Source organism: Siniperca chuatsi, linkage group LG11 (assembly GCF_020085105.1).
Source record: "Siniperca chuatsi isolate FFG_IHB_CAS linkage group LG11, ASM2008510v1, whole genome shotgun sequence".
Classification (NCBI taxonomy): Eukaryota; Metazoa; Chordata; class Actinopteri; order Centrarchiformes; family Sinipercidae; genus Siniperca; species Siniperca chuatsi.
The window spans coordinates 19184478-19206065 of NC_058052.1; the positions used below are offsets into that span (position 1 = coordinate 19184478).

The 21588-nt window shown below is 39.9% G+C and overlaps 2 protein-coding genes across 48 annotated transcripts in view; both read left to right on the top strand.

The window, feature by feature from the left end:
- LOC122884239 (ankyrin-3-like) overlaps nt 1–6282 on the top strand; it is a 132527-nt gene extending 126245 nt beyond the window's left edge. For 44 of the 47 annotated variants that reach the window (XM_044213846.1, XM_044213863.1, XM_044213880.1 and 41 more), the window contains 6 exons: nt 30–192; nt 505–585; nt 954–1037; nt 1168–1280; nt 2421–2512; nt 4234–6282. In XM_044213846.1, the coding sequence (XP_044069781.1) occupies nt 30–192; nt 505–585; nt 954–1037; nt 1168–1280; nt 2421–2512; nt 4234–4277 (577 nt within the window). In that variant the 3' untranslated portion in view covers nt 4278–6282. The remainder of the gene's footprint in view (nt 1–29; nt 193–504; nt 586–953; nt 1038–1167; nt 1281–2420; nt 2513–4233) is intronic. The other 3 variants (XM_044213837.1, XM_044213855.1, XM_044213872.1) reach the window with 3 other exon arrangements.
- Nucleotides 6283–7320: 1038 nt separating this feature from the next.
- Nucleotides 7321–20572, top strand: LOC122884244 (coiled-coil domain-containing protein 6-like). The gene is made up of 9 exons (XM_044213898.1): nt 7321–7684; nt 8841–8990; nt 10929–11057; nt 11736–11839; nt 12513–12673; nt 14837–14993; nt 16511–16611; nt 17481–17602; nt 19314–20572. Exons 1-9 carry the CDS (start codon nt 7430–7432, stop codon nt 19512–19514), a joined length of 1380 nt encoding a protein of 459 aa, XP_044069833.1. The 5' UTR covers nt 7321–7429; the 3' UTR covers nt 19515–20572.
- Nucleotides 20573–21588: the final 1016 nt, after the last annotated feature.

Consider the following 21588-nt stretch of genomic DNA (forward strand, 5'->3'; position numbering starts at 1 on the left):
ATCCTAATTCTGTGTTTCTTACCCAACAGCCAAGAGAACTCTAGTGACTCCATCACTTCCTCGTCTAGGGGCGAATCAGGGAGGACCCGACAAAACGGCGACAACTCAAAGCACTCACTTCAGGACGGCTCATCGGAATCATCAAATGGCAGAAAGGAAGAGGGTGCACTGGTGTCAGAGAAAAAAGTCCAGGTAATGTTACAAGCAATAATATTAATGAATAGAATCAAATAAAAAGACCATAAACAGCACTATATTGCATTGTGATTTTGTTATTGCAGGAGAAACGCCTAAACATATGGTGTAAGTTGTGCTAAAGAAACATAAACTTAAGTGTTTTATTCCAGGTTTCTCTTTTTGATACAGCCAACCATGGAGTTGAAGTACATAAAGGACATCAATAAAATGTCTCAACTAACTAATTATCTTGCCTATATATGTGCTTGTTTCTCCTCCTGTCTCCCTCCATGTGTTTGTGCAATGACCTTATAATACCTTCCTCAGCAGCGGGTTAGTGTAGATTCCGGTACAGAGGAAGAACAGACTGTAACCACCAGAATCTTCAGACGCCGTCTCATTTTAAAGGTACCCTGAAAGCCTGGAGCCGAAGCTGGGCTGAGTCTTGGTTTGGTTTGGTTTAGTTTAGACTGGTCAATTTGGTGTGCATTGTAGTGATATTGCTTGGTCTACTGATAGTTCTGCTCTCTTTCTGTGTTCATATATATGTTTGTGAACATGACTATTGAATCTGTCACAGTTCATGGTACCTCATTCCATGGTGTTTACATTGGCTGGTTGAAGACTAACCTAGTGCTCAGCCTCTTTCGGACATGCAGATTCTCTCTTCAGAATCAAGTGTTGTTTCGGTGTGGTGATGGTGAAGGATTGTTTTATCATGTTTGAATCAACCATTTCTGAGCCTTTACTCGTGTGCTAACCACAAACGCTTGCAGGGAGAACAAGCCAAGAATATCCCAGGCGAGTCTGTGACAGAGGAACACTATATAGACCGAGATGGTAACCTCATCAGTAGAAAAGTAACGTATAACTTCATTTCCATTTCCCATTCAGCTCTGATATCACACAAGAGATTTGCTTAGTGTTTTTATAAAAGCAGACACCATCAGATCTTTTCCTCCTTTGTCGGCATCCTTCTGCCTCGGGCAGGTAATCAGGAAGGTTATTCGGCGGGTGTCTACTCCCACGCCAGAAAACCAAGGAGGTGACAGGTGGCACCGAGACCTTCAGCACAGTCCCATCTGCAGGATGACGTGTCAGAGGTTGGCTTGAAGTTACCCGTTAACTGTGTTCCTGGGTTCAAAATCTAATCTATATGGGATGCATGGGATACTGTTATCCTCCTGTCAGAAAACATCAGTAGTTCAGAGAACATAATTGGTGGGAGCTAATTGGTTAACAGCTAGCTGCACCGGGCCAGAATTAATGTTAAAAAACACCTATTTTATTGGCTTAGATCACAAAGTGGGGCTGTAACAAAAAAGAGCATTGTATCTGATCTAAATGAGAAATGTCTTCAACCCCATCATTAGAAAGTCATAGTCTGTGGCCAAGCATCGTTCAAACCCACGTTATTTTATTAAGAAGGTTTCTAATGATTTGAAATATGTCATGATGAATTATATGTAAATGTATATTAAATGCTACACATACACATATAGATTTATACATACATATAGAAGAGGTTAAGAAAGAAATGCTGTCCCTATAACAGCAGTTTACTGATACAACATGTTATCTCTAGGTATTGAAGACCTCAAAGTTACAGCTTAAAGTCAAACAATTAAGTCAAAAAGAGGATAATTTAGATTTGATCGTGTTTTGCTCCAGCAGTGCAGGTGAATTTTGGATTAACCATGGATTAACTGGTTTAGGATAACGGTCCTCATTATCTCTCTTCTGGGCAAAAATACCAAAACACATAAATGCAGCCATTTGAAGTGCATGCTTGCATGGTGTGTTTTGACACTGTGTGGTGTCTATTGTGTTTGCATTGCAAAAGGGATGCTGACTATGCTCCGGACTGTGTGGTTTTAATGTTTTTTTAAAGTGTTTAACCGATTAAGTCAACAGAATGACTAATGAGTGCTGTGACTCTGCTGTGAAAATACAATCTTCCTCTTTTGTTTCTAATTCTTTCCATAACGATTTCATTTTCTTCTTCCAGGTGTCTGGTTGGTGTGTGGTTTGGGTCCTAATTATATTCCTAACAATTAAGCTACTGCTAACATTTGCTAGTTTCAGATTGCTGTTCCTACAGTATGTGCAGTTTTGCTTTTTTCCTTTGTCTCAGTTGGATGTTTCAGGTTTATGTGTTGGTGGGTTGCAACTTGTTTTCCTCTTATCAGAAGATAAGAATACCATGTCTCAGCTGTATTTCTGTGTGTGTTTGTGTTTTCTAGCAAGGAGAAGGGTCAAGGAATAGCCGGCGAAAGGATGACAGAAGGTCAGGGGATAAAAAGCTCCACTCATAGGGATAGTTGTGCTCTACCAGGTACAGTAGCTTACTGTCTTTCACTGTAACACAATCAGCATAGTTCCCTTGTCTTTGTAGTCCAAGTGTATGTATCAGTGTGCGGTATATATCTGTGCATTATTGTCCTCTTTATCTCTGTCTCTCTGCTGCATCCTTTTCCATATAATTACATTCATGTCATACTCCACTGCTCCATCCTAATTTCTAACGCACTGCCTTTGCCTTCTTTACTTAGCTGTGTTTTGTGCTACTCTGTTCAGTTCTATTGTACTGCAATCAGCTCTTCTCTTGTCAACTGGTCTCTTCTTTAATACGTTCCACTCTATTATACTCAGGTCCTTTACTTGACTCTATTCCATACTCCACTCACTTCAATGCACTGCACTCAATGAGTCTTTAGTCTCCCCTCCTCCTTAAAAGGAATAATTCAACATTTTGGCGAATATGCTCATTCGCTTTCATGCTTTGCTTTCTTGAATCTCTCCAAAGTTAAAAAATACGCCTACCAGCTCTGCTAATTAACACGTCGTGTCTTGTGCACAAATGGCAATGTAAAAACAAAATGTTGTGGTTTTAGGGGGGGATTATGTGCTGACAAACAGCCAGTGACTTCCCAGAGTTTTGATGTCATAGTGAGGTTGCCAGGCAACCAGCGTATATGCTGCACATTAGTGCTGGGAAGTTGGATAAACTGATGTTTGTCAAGAAATTGTTACAGCACGAAAAAGACGTTTTCATGTTTGTGTATGTATTAACCAAACAAGATACAATGTGTTAATTAGTGAGCTTTAAAGGAGCTGGCAGTTGTATTTTTTTAACTTTAAAAAGAGCCAAGTTGGCTGTTTCCCTGAGCTGGCAGTTGTATTTTTTTAACTTTAAAAAGAGCCAAGTTGGCTGTTTCCCTGAGCTGCCGGTCTTTATTCTAAGCTCATCGCCTCCTGGCTCCAGCTCTGTACCTAATGCACATACATGAGAGCGGTATTGATCTTATCATCTAACTCTCCCAAGGTATTTACCAAAATGTCAAACTATTCCTTTAATTTACCCCTCCCCAGATCGTTACTCTGTCTCATTGTCACACAGACGCACAGTGCAAAAGGCTGACAGATGTCTGAGCCTGGTTATCCTCTGGCAACATTTCTTCCCTCCGTGTTCACTTAGTGTGTGTGAATAGGGAACAGGGTTGACGGACGGTACACACCTCAGCATTATATTGCCCCACTGATACCCTCCATGCCTGTATTTGTCCACTAAATCCCCAACTGACAATAGCATTATAGTATCCAAAAGGAGTTTGTTATCCCACTGGCCAGACTGTTAATCCCTACTGCTGTTCACCCTTATGTTTGCAGTGTATATCCATCTGTATAAAACTGACTTAGAAATGATATGGCACTACTGTGAAGTCTGGCAAAGAGTTTCTATGGTAACAGAGGTCACCATAACAACCCACGGACCATCAGGTCTTGTTAACATGTTGTCAATTTGTCATAAAAAGGAATGGAAGATCGTGACAGTTTTTTGCCCTTTAAAAAGTATTTTCACATATAGAAAAATAGTCTTTTATGAGAATTGAGAATTTATGAATTTAATTTGTAAATGAAAATAATATTTCCTTTTAAAGATATTGTAAATTTGTAGATATTAGGAAACGTATGACGTTCAGTATTATATATAAGCTTGTTAACGGTTACATTAAATGTGCTACAGTATGTGATATACTATTTTGTGTCTTACAGATGTACAGGAACCAAGTAAGATGTTTCCTGGGAATGAGTGTTAAGAGGGCTGGAGAGTTCCACTATGAGGACTTCAGGCATGGGTCCAGTCTGCAACTATCTGCTTCAAACAAAAGTTTTCATGTGAGAGGAGTCGACCCTTCTGACTTACGCTTGAGTATGAAAAACTCACTTCCTGTCAATCAAAGGGCCAGGAGGTTCTCACTTTCTGACTGTGGTGGACCCGTGAACAATGATTCTGCTTCCTGTTTTGTTTGAAACAATATGTGCCATCAGTCCGCTGGTGTTGTGAGAGCTTTTTGAGGAGCATCGTTTGTTGTGAAAACGAAAAAGACTCCCTTACTGACAACCACAGAGGTGCAACTGTGACCAAAGATGGCACAAGAGCTCAATCCACATGGTGGGTGGAAATAATGAAGTAGACACAATAACACAAAAAAATCTAATGGAACACTTCTAATCCAACTTCAACACTCGCCTTATAGTTTTTTCTTGAACCCATTGTTGTCAGGATGTAAATTGTTTTGGATTTTTTTTCTTCCTTTTTAAAACTTAGACTAACACAAAAGCTTTTTTCTGTATATAAAATTACAATGTGTAAAATTCTTAAAAAAGGGTAAGTTTCTGGTTGAGAACGCACTGAAGAGATTAACCTTTTCAAGTGCTTTCAAAATTTATTGAAACGGTTCCCCTTTTTAAGATTTGAGTGTAACTTCACAGGTTCTTGTATAATTAATTATTAGAGCAGGTATAATGTTTGTACATGAAGAAAAAAGCTGGTTTGATTTTAACAGAGGAAATTTCCAGAAAATCAAATTTCAGTAATTCCCAAAGTGGGAATGGATCTAATCCTACAAAAAGCAGCCTTTCAGAGTTCTCATATTTTCATGCATGCTGTTCACATTATTTTAAGTACAATTTTTACAAGTTTGCAAACACTGTATTCAAATGACAAATAAAACCCTTTATCTGTGTACACATATAGCCCTAACATTTGTCACCAATTTTATATTTTAAATTTAAAAAGGATACCATTAAAACATTTATCATGTTTGGGGTGAGGATGAAAAAAAGTTCTATAGCTTCTTGGGGGTGTGGTGTCTTGTCTGTTTATGTAAAACCGGAGGGCAGCTTCTGCTACAAGAAGGAAATAATCTGAATGTAAATGCTAGTAGGCTGACTCGCTGTAAAATTATAACTGTATTGTGCGTATTGGCTATAAGGTGTAGGAGTCTCTGTACACTGTTAGACTGTTTGTAATCATTTTAGCAGTGTGTCAATTTGGTTTTCTAACGGCTGCTGTGATATTTAAGGAAAACGGGGGCATTTCATTTTGGATTTTTTGGTGAAGTATTTCCTTAATTTAAAACCTACTCACATTAAGGACACATAAAGACATTATTTGATTGTAGCTCTAAATAGCATATTGTATGACAAAAACACTGGATGGTCAAAAACAATTATTTAAGCATTAAATAAATTGTGTTTAACTCTGAAACTGTGTGATCTTTTTAGGCTTGAGAGTCTGTATATGCAGTGTCGAATAGAATTGTTTTCACTAGGTCATTGGCAAAATTTTATTTTACATTACATTAGGAATTATCTTTGTATTGGTTTTCATTAGATGCCCATGTAGTTCAAGTGTGGTGTTCTACTGGTGCAATGGCTCAGTATGCTGATGTCTATGCTGTGGACATGAAAACAATGTAACTTTTTGGGGGGGGAAGGGGGTTTAAAGGAAGTCAGGTAGGGTGCTGTACCACATCCCCTTATACTACTATGTCAATCAGAGGGTAGAAGATCCTTTGATATGGTTGAACTATCAATTTTGTCAATTTTGTTTGATATGTGTTTTCACCTGAGCAGATTTTTTGATGTACAATTCTTACTAACAGAGTAAAGCCATTGAAATGTAACTATTCTAGCACTTTGGTTATTCAAGGTCTTTTAGAGGCTATAGCAGCAATGATGCCACCACAAATGTTTCAGATGTCTTTAAAAAAAATCTACCTAAAAATAAAAAAATAAAAATGCATTGATTTCGCAGTACAACTGTTTCTGTTCTTGTCTTTGTGTCCTTGAACAATTTTTATTATGTAAGTAATGTAATGGCAACACCGCCTTTCAACCATAGTTATGTGCTTCTTCCCCACCAAAGTGTCCTTGAGCAAAAATCTCCAGGGCTGCCTGTTTATATGCTTGGAACACCTTGCCGAGCCAGGCAACACAAGTTCCCCATGAGGATACTGCTGATTTCTGTCGAAACAGTAATTAATAGACTGCATTTATATAGCACTTTTATCCAAAGCACTTTATAGTTTGCCTCTCATTCACCCATTCACTCACACGCCGATGGCAGCGAGCTACCATGTGAGGTGCTGGCCTAACCATTGGGAGCAATTGGGATCAGCACCTTGCCCAAGGACACTTCGACATGTGGACAGGAGGAGCCACTGATCAGTGGACAATCAGCTCTACCTCCTGAGCCACAGCCATCCCATGATGAATGATAAAATGGAATAATTATTTCAAAGCATTCCCACCAAGTATTGCCTCTTATATGTATGATGTATTAACATTAGCCCACTTTAAGTGGATATGTTATGCAGATGATGACGAATTTGTAGTTACTAATAAAATATTAATGGGCCTACTAATGGTACTTAGAGGTAGAAAACAATAGAGAAATGCTCTGCTACCTACTTATTTATTATAGGCCTATATATTATGTGGCCATGGAGTCATGGAAAGAGTATCCCTCTTATGGGCCCCAGGGCAAACATGATCTGTGGGCACCTATTGACCCCGTCTTTTTCTACTTTGATTAAATACAAATGTAGGCTATTTAGGAATATCCAGCATGCAAATGCTGACAGGAGACAGGGCCCCTCTAAAAGACAGGTAGACAAGACTAATGATACAGGACACACTTTAGTGCTCTTATTGTGCTTTAGGGTCTGGGGTCCCGGATCAGTTGCCCACTTTGCTCGGTTGGAAATCCAGTATTTGATGGAGTTGATAAAGATGTATCAAAGGTTCCAGTTTCATTTGTCAAGGATGCATTGGGCGGTACTGGAGACATCCTGATGGTGGCGCTAAGCCGACAAGCGTGAGCAAGGTCACACGGTGTTCCATTCTGCTGTCTGCGCTCCTCAAACGCTGCAGCTGCCGTCATCTTCCACACTGTCGCACAGCCATGGCGGACAGCGCAAGCGAGAGCGACACCGACGGAGCGGGGAGCAGCTCGGCCACCCCGATGTCGTCCTCCGCTTCAAATTCGGGAAAACCGAGCATAGTCATTTCACAGTTTCGTTTGGAGGAGCTGACGAACCGCCTGGCCTCGTTACAACAAGAGAATAAAGTTCTTAAAATTGAGCTTGAGACGTTCAAACTCAAGTGCAAAGCCCTGCAGGAGGAGAATCGGGACCTCCGCAAAGCTAGCGTCACCATTGTGAGTAACTTTAGCTAGCTAGCTAGATGCTGTCCCCACGCTACTTCTTATATTGCATTTGTCAGTAAGTTAGCTATAGGTAGTGTTGTTTGTTTTGTGCTAAATAGTCAATGTAAACACATTTAATGTGTTACATGGAAATGTTATCTGTATTTGAACACGATCATCTGGTGTTTTGCTAGCTCTACTAACATGAGCTAAGTTATGTTGCTAATTTAGCCAGCGGGCTAACGTTTGCTAGGTGGCTGGGCAGCGATAGCCAGGTAACGTTAGTTGCTTTGTTTTGTTATGCGTTGCTAATCATAGCTAACGGTAGCTCAACGGCTAACGGCAAGTTCAAAGGCGTTAAAGGGAGGAGGGCACCTCACGATGCAAGTTACCGGAATGCTGTTAGCTATTTGGTCAGCTGATTAACGTTACTTACTGCTAGACATTGTCACCACGTTATGTCCAACAAGGATACGGTAACTGAGTGAAAATAAATAGTCCAGCAACAGCATTGGCATGGAACGATGCATCATATGTCTTCATGCTCGGTTAATCAGCCTCAGCTTCATAAAAATGTGTAACCGATCTGTTGGATAGATGGGAAGTATGTAGGCCAAACTTAGAGAGCTAGCTAAATGACAGGCTCATATGTTGGCACGTCAGCCACAGTGCACCCTGTCCACCCTCTGTAAATGTGTGAAGCTTAACTAGCTGTTTGGTTTCTATTGTTCTTCTCATTGTTCACGAAACAAGTGACAAATTCTCCCAGCTTGCAAAACAGAATTCAGCTTTGAGGTCAGTGAAGAATGAGGATGGAGAATTTGAGACTGGTGCTAACAAGGACAAACGTATCATCACACTGTAATGCTAGCTGTTGTAGCTGTCCCAACACATTTCCACAGTGTCCCCATGTTTCACTCTTCCCCTCACTGTAAGTCACCCATTACTGCAATATCTCTTGAGTCATTAGGGAAATTCCTCTTTGGCTGGCAGCCTTTCACTGCAGCCAATTTTGGTTGATTGGTGCGTGTGTTCGCTGTGCACCTATATGGACTGTACAATTTTTAATCAGGATAAATGTAAAAATCCAACCGTTTGATGTGCCAGATCTAAGAGTCTACTTCACTGATGTTTGCCTCTGCCACTCCTATTTCTTTTTGTCACGCAGCAAGCCAGAGCAGAGCAGGAGGAAGAATTTATCAGCAACACCTTGTTCAAGAAGATCCAGGCCCTCCAGAAGGAGAAGGAGACCTTGGCGGTCAACTATGAGAAGGAGGAGGAATTTCTTACCAATGAGCTGTCAAGGAAACTCATGCAAGTGAGTGATGGGAACAAGATAGGAAAATACCCATTTTTAACTCACTGCTTAGAGTTGTTTATATACCAGGCACAATGGAGAATAGCCTAACATCAGTTTGAACTTTAACCCTTTTTGATGACTTATCATATTGATAACAAATATTGTGGTACAGAGATGTTACATAATTGAGCATTAAGAAAACGTTTCTAGGCTGCAGTATTGTCAAGCGTGTTCAGCTTGAGTTCGCTGGGTGTGTGTCTATGCACACAACCCCATGTAGTGCACAGCAGCTAGTGCATTATCATCAACTGTATTGGTACTTGCCTGAAGCCTGGAAAGGCTCAAGATGACTTCACTGCGGCTGCTAGCTACTCTAAATGACTCTCAAATTACTCTCCTCTCGTCTGTCGGTTATTTGGTTCAGTCTGTTTTCCACATCTTATTTTCGCAACTGCAGAGCACACAGCACGCACGCTCTCACACTTTCAATGGTTAGCTGTAGGCTGACTAATGGTTTGTTGATGTGTAAAGAATCGGGAATCTAGAAGGGACACAAATGCCTCAGCAGACCCTGCTTAAGGTTATACAGATGAACTTGTTTGGGCTTTTGTTATCTTGCCTTCTCACTTAACATGCAACAGACCTTTGTCTGCCTCTGCCCCTAGACTTGGTGCTGACAAATGATCCCACAGTGTGTGTATGTGTGATTGCATGTATACATGGGCACGTACTCTGATGATAAAGGGAGAATTTAGCAAATGTGGTTATTTGTTTTACTGGGTGTATAAATTCTCCTTTGCTGAAGCACTTTTGTAAACAATTTTGTCTGACCTGCATTTTCCCCATCATTACTTTTGATGATGGACTTTTCACTTAAGTCGTCTAAATTTGAGAAGCTGAAATGATGCAATTGCCTTTTGAATCGATGCCCCCTTTTCAGCACACTTTGACCTATGCACCTATGAGCCAATACCTATCCTAATGAGCCAATATGGGTTTTTTTTTTATAGAGGAAGCTGATAAAATGTTTCGAGGCTATTTTGCCGTAATTGTTATTATTAATGCATGAGATAATGAAGGGGAAAACTTTCACGCAGTTACCATTATGTACACACGGGAGCACATTGCCACTGTTCTGGTGTTGCTAACAAACAGCCTCTGCTTGAAGGACAGTGGGATAAAATATCTTTGCAAGGTATCCATAGGCTGAAAATGAACAGACATATTTTCACACAGACTCTGGCATAGTTGCAGTGTATAGTGGGGTGGAGGCCTGTTATACAATAGCTGGTATTTGTATTGGCTAAAGGGAGGCACATTATCAAAACAATTCCTAAAATTGTTAGTGTCTTAATTAGAAGAAAAATTGCTGCACTGAGTGTGATAAAACTTGGTGGTCTGTTCTTTCAGCCAGGATACTACAGAGCACTCGACTCTGCAGTAAGTTAAAACAAACTGCATTGTTTTGAGGTGTTCTAGTTGTTTCTGTTAGTAACATAATGGAAATTGTTAGTTCTCCCTTTCAGGTATTTTCCTATGAATGGATTTGCATCCCTTTCCCCCTAATGAGTAATCACTTATATAATTCATCACACAACCGCTCCATTTTGTGCTGGAGCCGCACCCTTTCTTTGTATTGGGGAGCTGCCAAAGGTGGTTACTTTGGTTGCCAAATCATTTTTTTACACTGTTTATTCCTCTGGGGAGTTTTACCATGAATCCTGTAGAATTGTAACATTGGCTTCATGTTTTGCTAGTTTTGAGAGTCAATGTGTAAGCTAAATGATCTAACACCAGTGTGTTTGTTCACTGTGGTCATCAAATAGTTTTTATGTGACTCACCATGTGTCTCTTCTTGTGTTCTTACTCCTCTCCCTTCTTTCTCATTTCTCTCATTTCATCCACCTCCTCTTCTTTTCCTCTGTCCGTGCACTATCCTCCCCGCTTCCACCCCAGCTCCAGCATGAGAAGGCAGAGTTGGAGCAGCACTTGGAGCAGGAGCAGGAGTTCCAGGTTAATAAGCTCATGAAAAAGATCAAGAAGATGGAGAATGAAACCATTTCAAAGCAGCTAACCTTGGAACAGGTATGCGTATCGTAGTAGAGCAAGAAGATTGCAGCATATCCCTGAACTTAGTTGTCCAGTTATTGTAGTAGTGTGAGATGCCAAAATTTCACCATCCTTAATTCTTCCCACTGAATGTTAGCTGGAAAGAACATTTTGGTCTGTGGTTTGGTCAAACCTGTGTGTGCCGAACCATCATGTTTCCATGCTCTGATGACAGGATTTTTCTGTAGATGTGCGTGCATGCATGCATTCATTGTTGCTGCTCACTCATGAATGTATACGTGTCAGAGTGATGCTTGTGTAATGCCACTGTGCCTTTTGCCCAGATGGAGGTGTAATCAAATGGCATGTTTACCAAAAATGTGACTTAATTTCCCCACAAAAAACACTAAAGAGCAGCTAATTTTAGCTTTAGGGTCATTTTCAGAATCAGAAATACTATCAGTACTATCACTATTGATTTTATATCAGTTGGCAATAAAGAAAACTTTATAGACTATCCTGCATTTGTCGTTTTTCACTGTGCTCTCTCACAAGCCTGCTTAGGGACTGTAGCTCTATGAAATAGAAGCTTATCTGGACAGAGACCTTGGGTTTGCAAAACAGTGTATTCATGTGCAATCCTGTGAATACTTTTCAACGTCAAGGTTTTTGTATCTCTTAACGTCACTCTCCAATCTTCCTTTTATTCTCTAGTTGAGGCGGGAGAAGATTGACCTTGAGAACACATTAGAGCAAGAACAAGAAGCCCTGGTCAACAGACTGTGGAAACGGATGGACAAACTTGAGGCTGAGAAAAGGTGTGGAATGATCATATTATGTGTTAACCATTTCAGTATCTACAGATGATGGACATTTTAGAATCTGCTCTTTGTGGGCCTGGATTCACCCCCGGGTGCCGCAGCACCCACTTTGGGAGCCGCAAGGGTAGATGCAATATCTTGACATAATATTCAGCAATGTTTTGGTAAAATTGACAGGATGGTTGCAATATTATATATCTTTCATAATTGGAGTAATAATGCTTTTGTCTAAGTATACCCCATATTTCTGGCCCGTTTTCTGTCTCTGACAGATGCACACACATTCACACGCACATGTAATATGCCTGCATGTCACCAAAAACAAGTGACTCAGCTGATGATGCATAGTAAATTTAACAATGATCAACTAACAGTAGCTTTCTGATTGAGATTGTACATTTTCAGGCTAAAATTTTTAGATTAGTAAATTACAGTGAAGGCTGAATAGTCATTTCAAATCAGTCATTTTCAATCTGAAGATGCAGCAAACGAGGAAAGGTTTTTCATTTTAGAGAATTAGGTAAAACATCTTACATTCAAGGCTTTTGTCCAGGCTTACATAAAAGCTAGGGGATCTCAGATAGAGTTTATTTTAAAAAGCTTTTCATCATGCCCCTCATTTCTGTTGATGAATTATAGTAACACTGTGTTTTGTTGTTTTCTAAACTAGAATCCTTCAGGAGAAGTTGGACCAGCCTGTATCGGCTCCTCCGTCCCCGAGAGACGTTTCCATGGAGATAGACTCACCGGAGAACATGATGCGGCATATCCGCTTCCTGAAGAATGAGGTGGAGAGGCTTAAGAAAAGCCTGCGCACCACTGAGCTGCAGCGTAAGTGGCCTCTAAACTTGTCACATGATCCAAGGGACTGTGGGCTCTGAAGGGGCAGATGCCCTCAAGTGTTGATGAAGGATGTGATTGGCAAAACTGATCCTCTGATAAGCCCTGAGGCGGCTTCACCCTACACCCAGGCATGGGTTGTTTTCCATAGACCAGACAGAACAGGATTCTTTCTGGCCTTGTCTGACACAGTTCACATCCTTGTTACCTCCCATTGGTCACATTACACCTGAAGATACTTAAGGGTATATGAAGAAGTGGAACTGCACAGCGGTCAACAACAAGCCTCTAAGAAAGTCAATGTTGGTTTTAAACTACCATTTTACCCCCCATTCTTCCTTTTGAAAGGGGTAGCCATTACATCTGAGCATCTCAGATGGGGCAAAAGGTTGTTTGTTTTTTGATTAAAAGCCAATTTATTGAGTATGCAACATGAGGACAGACTGTTTTTAACATAGCAAGCTAGACCTCCAGTCCATCTGTAGAAAGTTGTTCTCAAGAAATCAGAGACTCATAATCTACTATAATTGTGGCACCAAATACTATACCATACTCAACCATAAAACATTAGGGGGCCATGTCTGTAATTTTTGTTTGATTTACTAAAGAGATCAACTGTTGATGTCAAACAAAATTCCCAGCCCTAGTGTGTACTATATATTACATACAGTAATACTGCATGGAAATGCAATTGCAAGCAGATACCATTTTTAAAGTGTCCTTGGTGCATTCAAGGATGCTTTTGAGGACTGTTTTAAAATGTTATCTTGTTGGTGCATTCAAGAGTGCTCCGATATATGAGTCTACCTTTTAAAATGTATACACCAACCATATTCATAATATCTGTTTTATGACATCTGCACATACTTATACCTGACAATGTAGCAAGTTAATAAAATGTTATTTGGAAGAGACTCACAATCCTACAATACTAGGTTGTAGTAGGTTAACTAATGCACCATAATGCAACTCCAGCTTCTTGTGACATTATTACTTTGTTTATAATTTTATGGAGCATCAATGACAATCCATTGATCAGTTAGACTCTGGTCAGAAACGGGCAAGCATGGTATGTGAAATGCAACCAGACTCTGGATCAAAAAAATTATTCTGTAATTTAAGTAACAAAGAACCAGTATTGCTTTCTGTTTTGCTATATTGTTACTTGTGATTTTGCAATGAAATTATATCGTACGCATTTAATTATAGATCACAACTCTGGCCAATTTTTACAAAGAAATACATATATCTGGGTTGTCTGATGTCTGGACATTGTCTGGATGGACGCTTATTTTCATAACTTACATAAAAATTTAGGGCAGGTTATGTTTAATTCTCTGAAAGCCTGTAACATGATATGCACACACAATAGCACCAAACTATCCCCTCCAAGTATCTCTCTTCATGAACACGTCCCTTAATAAACCCCAACCTTCACTCTAATTTAGTTTGTCTCCCCAAAACATGATCACACTCAGTAAGGCATAAGGACAGAACATAGGCTGGGAAGGCATGTGGTACTTGGAGGTGGAATCCATATTAGGCCACTGCATTATTAAATTTGTTTGCGGGCACATTGAAAACAGAGCTTTTCATGTTTTATGGTTCTACTAAAGCACATAGGGCATAGCCAAATTAACAGTAACAGCACAGTAAACACCATTTAGTTGAAGTATTGATCCAGCTTTATGTATCTTAGAGAAATTAATTAATTAATGGAGATTAGTCTAAATACATGCCTCGGAGTGTTGCTCAACGTTCTTCTGTCTATGCTTTATTTTTGCCACTAGAGGGAGCTGTCAGCCCAACCTTTTAACACATGTTCTTAGAAGCTGAGTCATTTGTTTGCCTTCTAATCCACTGTGTTTGTAGAGATTGGCATTGACCCACTTTCACTTTATTTTTTTGAAACAGAAATTTGAAAAGAATACATTGTTCTGCACAAACTCTTGCTCTTGGAAGTCTTTGGAGGGGATGATGTTATACCGGCACAGTTTTTAGATATAGCCTTTTATTTTGGTCTTTTTACAAGTTCAACAATTTTTGACATGCTACGCATTAATGCATTTGTTGTTCATGTTGCTATACAGTGGCCAGAATTTGAGCTTGACAATATCTCAACGAATGTCATTTGTTCTGTGTGTCCCCTCCCAGACACAGAGAAGCGTGCCCAGTACATAGAGGAGGAACGACACATGAGGGAGGAGAACATCCGGCTGCAGAGAAAACTTCAGAGAGAAATGGAGCGCCGGGAGGCCCTGTGCAGACAACTTTCGGAGAGTGAATCCAGTCTGGAGATGGATGATGAGAGGTAGAGGATGGGACACACGATAGGACAGATTATCAAAAAGGCCACAATAACTTGGGGCTACACTGGGGTGCAAAATCACATGTGTCAGCAAATCAAATAAGGTGGATGAGAGACTTCATCTTAGTAAATGGTGTGTTTTGTGTACTGCAGTCTGATGTTGCAGAGTGGCCAAGGAGGCATTTCACTCCACTGGCCATTTACACTTATGACATTGTTGATTGGATGAGGGGAGCTTGAAATTGTGAGAATGGGGGGGGGGGGCGACAAAAGGAGAGATGCAGAAGACATGCCTGCTCATTTGTGCCACCTCAGCACACAACAGCTGCTCTTCCAATAGCCAGTCTTTGTTAGTGTTGTATAGGCTTTCTTTGTGATTAGCAAGGTATCAACATGGTGTCCATTAAGCTTACAAGCATTAAATAAATGTTTGAATGTTTAGTACTGCCATGCAGTTTTGGTTCAGGCCATAGCTGCCAAGATTGTCTCAGACACCAATGTTAACACGGGCAACCTTCAAAATAATAGCAGTAGCTTAGTTTAATTTTGCCCAATCTGTACTATCCTGATGTAAATTGAAAAGGAGCCGAACTATCAGCAGCATTTAAGCCTTCTTTCTTTCAACAAAGAGCATATTTGAACTCCTATGTGTGATCCCTTTTATTAATGGCAGCCATTACCCTAAAAGCTCAGGCACCCAAGTGGTACCCAGATGGTCCCCCAGTCTGCTCTGAAATAAAGACAGGACTGAGTCTGTTGTGATGGCTCTAAAGCTTGACATACAGTCACAGAAACACTCACTGTTCCATCTCCCTTTAGTATGAGATCATCTAGCCAGGTTCAGTATTGTAAACATGTAATCATTAACTTTTTATATTGGCTATTGCACTGCCGTTATTGTCATGTCATTGTTCTTTCTATTTCTTCTTCCTATTATGTCATCTGTGCTCCTTTTTATTTAAGCACCTTGTTATGTTGTAGCTTTTAAAATGTGCTATACTGTATAATATAAAAATATTCCTACTTGCTTAGGTACCATAATTAAACATGTCATGATTTTCTCCATAACCATTTTAATAGAATAATTTTCTAGAAATTGTATTTGAAAGGGCATGTACATAAACCTTCTAAAGGACCATACTAGTAACTTTTCTTACTTTAATCTGTTAAGGCTAAAATTAACTTACAACCTTCTGCATGTTGTTGCCCTCAGCAGTGGCAAGAGGCTGTAAAACATGCAAAAGCTAAAATATCTCCTTTTCAGAGATGTGAAAACTGAGGGTGCAGCATATCCATGTCTCACATCAGTTAGGCTAAATTGAGCACTTTCAGACACCAACTTTAAGCAGCCATAAAGGAGCTTTTCACATTGCATCTTAGGGGTTTATCACCAACTATCCTCTTTTATGTTGTACATAGGTGTCTTTTTGCCTATGTAACTCCTTGAAACTATGGGTTGATTGCTTTTTTGGACTAGAAATCTACTGAAGTTTCATAAATTGGTCATCTCATCCTTTCAGGTACTTCAACGAGATGTCTGCACAGGGCTTGCGAGCAAGGACCGTGTCCAGCCCCATTCCCTACACCCCCTCCCCCAGTTCCAGCCGACCCATATCACCTGGTAGGTACATTTAATATGGCCACTGTCCAGGTAATACAGCAGTCAACAAGGTATATTGCGTCAAAGAGAATGGCTAACACAACAAGAAAAAGCGCCACCTTTGATATCAAGTCATATGACTTGTTGCCAGAAGACAAGCTTTATCTTTGTAACAAAGCTTAACATTAATACTCATTATATCTGTCAAATCTGGAACAAACATTCATTGACATTCAGGTTAAAATCTCAAAGGTCAGTGGAACCATAAATAAATCGGCAGTATAAATGGCAGTGAAATAAAAAATGTTTGCCCCCACTCTCTGTCCAATCATATCCACTTCTTTCTCTCTTTTATAATACACCGGGCAGCATCTGCAGCCCTTGTTTCTGTGGAAATCAGGAGGATCATAAATAGTAGTCATTCTTGCATAACAAATACATTTTTCTGATTGGAATTTATGAAAGAAAGTAAAGTAACTGGAGTCAGCTGCTGAATTATTGAACACGAAACTTTTGGTAAACCAAAATCCCAATCTCTCATACTTTATCAGTATCTAGGCTAAACCTAGAGTCTTAATTCTGAATACAATGCTGAGGGAAATCGAAACATTCCACGTCCACTCAATCATGTTTGGTGTGATTCAGCAAGATATTAGATTACAGCTTAAAGATCTGCACAATGATAAAACAAACCTCAGGTGCTAGAGCACTGCTGTTTTTCTGTTCTGCTAGCCAGGTACAAATTGCATTCACCTATCATTTTTGGTCTAAGTAATCCTGGAACTTGAGTTAAGTAGAGAAATAGCAGTAGAAGTATAATGACTTGGAACAAAAGTACATACCCTATGTGCAACTTTCTCCTCATGTCTGTTTTCCTGTCTCTGTCACAGGTCTCTCATATGGCAGCCACACAGTTGGCTTCACCCCTCCAGCAACACTGTCCAGAGCTGCCATCTCCCACTACAACACCCCCGCCCTGCACGTCCACGGGAGCTCCTCTCACGCCGTAGCAGTAAGTAACATCCACCCTCCTTAACCAGACATCCGGCAAATTGTGAGTGTTTTCAGGATCTCACAGGTGTTTATTTACAATTTTTACTAGGAGTTGTAGTTGTCTGGAGTTTAGTTAGATTTTAATCATGATCTCAGCCACATTTTGCTGAATTAGCAGCCCTGCCTATAAGTTTGAATGTCAAGGTCAATTTTGTTGCTAATGCTGAGGGGATAGTCTATCAGTATTGAAACAGTTTTATTTCTGTACTCCAGCATATTGGATTTGAAATGAAACAATGACTGAGGTCAACTGCTATCTGTTAGCTGTAATTTTTGTAACCTTGTAGATATTGTAGTCCTTTTTTATGTATATCAGCAAACAGTAAAAAGGGCTAAAAGTCCTACACTGTTCACCCAATATGTGTGTGAACATTTGCAAACCTTAAACCTGCAAAAGAAAACTTCATACAGATATTGTTGTTACATCACACAGTAGCCCACTCTTACATTGATACTAGGGGAACGTACCATAGCTCCATAAATGTCTCAAGGTCCAGACGGCTGTGCATTTCTCTTCAATAACGCAGTGATAACTTAATCAACACACGTTGTTTTCTTCACATATATTTCTATATAAACTTTCTCCTAACCAACCGTGTTTTTAGTTTATGACTGATACCTAGATCAACAGTGTGTCAAATACGATCATATCAACCAGCAGGATGTAAAGTATATGTGTGTTTATTATCTCATTCATGTCTTGCCTTGTCTTCCTAGTAACATTTCTTAATATATTGCTGTCAGTTTAGACAGTTTTATGAAAGAATCTTAACTTTTGAAAATAAAAGTGAATAAGATTGTGGGTTTGGTTTTGACCTCTTCAGTATGATCAGCATCTTTTGTATTTGCTTTACCGTAGCCAGTTTTGAAACTTTTGACCGAATGCCCTGGCATTAGCAGCCTCCTCCCGTTCAAGTTCAAAACATAATGGTATACTTATGTACAGGCAGCTGAAATGTATTCACTGATTAAATAATTGTTTCATGCTTTAATCCCTTGCAGCCTATTTCTTCCATACTTAAACCTTTCCTCCCACTGTTCCATGCTATTGTATCCCTCAGTCTCTCTTGTTTTCTCCCTCTGGTATTCTACATCCATTCATTTACTCTTGATGCATGAGGATGGTACAGACCACATCTCTCCCATCACCACTCAGCCCACCAAGGAGTTAAAACAGGGAAATAACTCTGTCTGGGAGATCAGAATGTCAGACAGATAAATCTTTTTCTAAACCCTTTTTTCTTTTCTCTTTTCTCTTTCCATTCCTCTGACTGTAATTGCAGTTGTCGGGTCATGACCAATAGCTCAGTGGGGGAAACATGACTGAGACAAGTAACCTCGCCACTCAATCTTATTTTATTTCAGTGGTTTGTAACCCTGGAAAGACATTTGGACAAAGATTACTGCTACAATTACCTCTCTTTTTTACACTGTTATTCAAATGTACCTTCTAGCTGTATCTGCCTAAAACTAAATATAAAAAAGGTTTTTAAAAAAAGCCCATATGAGAATGTCTTAACATGACTTTGGTTTGACTAAGTTTCTTCAAACACAAACTGCGACAAACTGTTTAGAATGCTGCCATCCAGTTGCTTTAAACAAGATGAGGCATATTTATTTATTCATTTTCTAAAATTCTCTTGCTCTTTCTCGCTCTCTCTTTCTTTTAGAGGCCCTCCCCAAGAAGAAGCACCAGCCCCGACAAATTCAAACGTCCAACACCCCCACCTTCCCCCAACACACACTCAGGAGCCCAGCAGGCTCAGCCTCCGCTACCCCCACCAGCTCAGCCCATGGTCCAGTCCATGTCCTCCCCGGCAGCTATGTCGCAGCACGCAGCAGCAGCACAGCAGCCTCCCTCCCAGCCTTAACGCAACACACATTCTCTCTTTGCGCGTGAGCGCGCCCACTGAATGCCACGACGCTACCGCAACAGCAGCTTCCATCATTACCAGCTCTGGAAGTCAAGTTTCTTACTCTTTACCAAGTCCACAAAAGAAGCAGCTTCAAAAGTTTTAGAGGGGAAAGAAACAAGACGGCGGCTAACCCTCAATGAAGCTAGCCGCCTGCCAAATCCACATGTGGCGTTACTTTACTCTTAAAAGGAATGGATGGACTGAAAAATAATTGCTTCTGGGATTTGTAGGCCAATTATCTGTTCCACCTTCTGTCTTGTACATGTTATGTTTTTTTTTCTTTGCTTGGGACTTTAGCTGGTTGGAATTGTTGTTGTGGCGCTTCTAAGATAGCACAAACAGCACATACAGTATGTTTCATGGTGGTGTTTTCAGTTGGATGTTTGCATTGAAGGATGGATGGATAGAGAAATTGATGAATTGATAGATGGATGTGGTCGATTCTTTTCATGCCTATAATATGACACTCAATTGCAGTAATGTCCTCCACTCCCCCCACCCCCTTTGTCTCTGAGGCAGTGCCAGCTATTCACCCTGACCCCAAGCTCAAAATAGCTTTGATTAGGTCAACAAGAGGTGTCATAGAAGACTGCTGGAGGATTCTCCATTATAGGGCATTGATCAAACAAAGCTTGCGCCATAGTTATATTAGTTTCTGAAAGCATTCAAGGCTCTGCTGCTCTTCAGTTAAAATGAAAAGGAAAATAAGCATCAAGGATGGACACTGGTACATAAACCACAGATAAATGTCGCCTTTTGAGGTGTTTAAAAATGTAGTCTGAGGTGTTAAAACTTAGTCATGTACTCAGTCTCTTCTCTGCTCTTCTGTCTTTCTCTCTTTCTCTGGTGTATTTCTGAAAGCTTCTATCATCCTTGTGGATAATCCTCATCAGAAAAAGGAAAAAAAAAACATAATGCTCTTTACACTAAATATACATACTGCTAAAACATTCTAAATGAATGGTACTGTTGAACTAAATTTCTATGTATGATTAAAGCTCTTGAGATGACAACTTCTGTTTTTAATTGTCAGTTTTTATGGATAGCATTTGCTACTCATTTGTATGATAGTTTAACATTAATAAGCAAACTTTGTGGATTTCAGAACTGTTGCAAATAATCAGTCTGTTCTTTGTGATCATTGTTTTCTTGACAGGAGATATGATGCTCATGCTGAATTTAGACAGATCGGTCTCTTTGTGTATTTAACTTCACAAGAATGTTTCCTTGTGGAAATCATGAGGTCCCACCAAACCCCTAGAGTAGTTGATGTAAAATGTTTGTGCCTTAAATAAATATGCACCATCAAAGCTCACCCCATCTTGGAAGGCAAAAATGGTCAATACATAAAAATCCCTGTTCAACACATTTAGTGAGGTGCTGCATGTGCACAGAGTTTAACCTCCAGCATAATAGGGAAATGATGCATTTCTCATATCAAACTGATTTTTCAGGCTTCTCTACACTTCTGCACTGGTAAGATTAAGGGTAGGTTGATGTCTGACTGAAATAATAGATTGCCATGAAATTTGCTAAAGATTTTCAAGGTCCTGTGAGGATAAAATCTATTTATTGAAGTGATCCCCTTACTTCTTCAAGGCTCATCAGCATGTCAAAATTTTCACTAATTCAGTGAAATATTTCAACATTCATGGTTCCCCCAGACGATGCTGTACTTTTTGTTCAGTGCTAATGGTAAATGCAAATGGTAGCATGCAAATTCTCAAAAATAAGATGAACATAGTAAACATTATACCTGCTAAACATCAGCATATCAGCATGTTTATGTGGCCATTTAGCTCAAAGAACTGCTGTGCCAAGTACAGCCTTACAGAGCTGCTACCATGGCTGTGTGGACTCTTTGTTCAACTCGCGTTGTTAAAATTAGGTGGACAGGTGAGCAGTGAGCGAGGAGCTCGAACCTGCAGCCAGAGTTTGGGACTGACAACCATATTTACTAAAAATTGTGAGTTACTTTTATTTAGTTTTTGGTGACTAAAGCTAGACAAAAACTAGTAAAATAATTTTA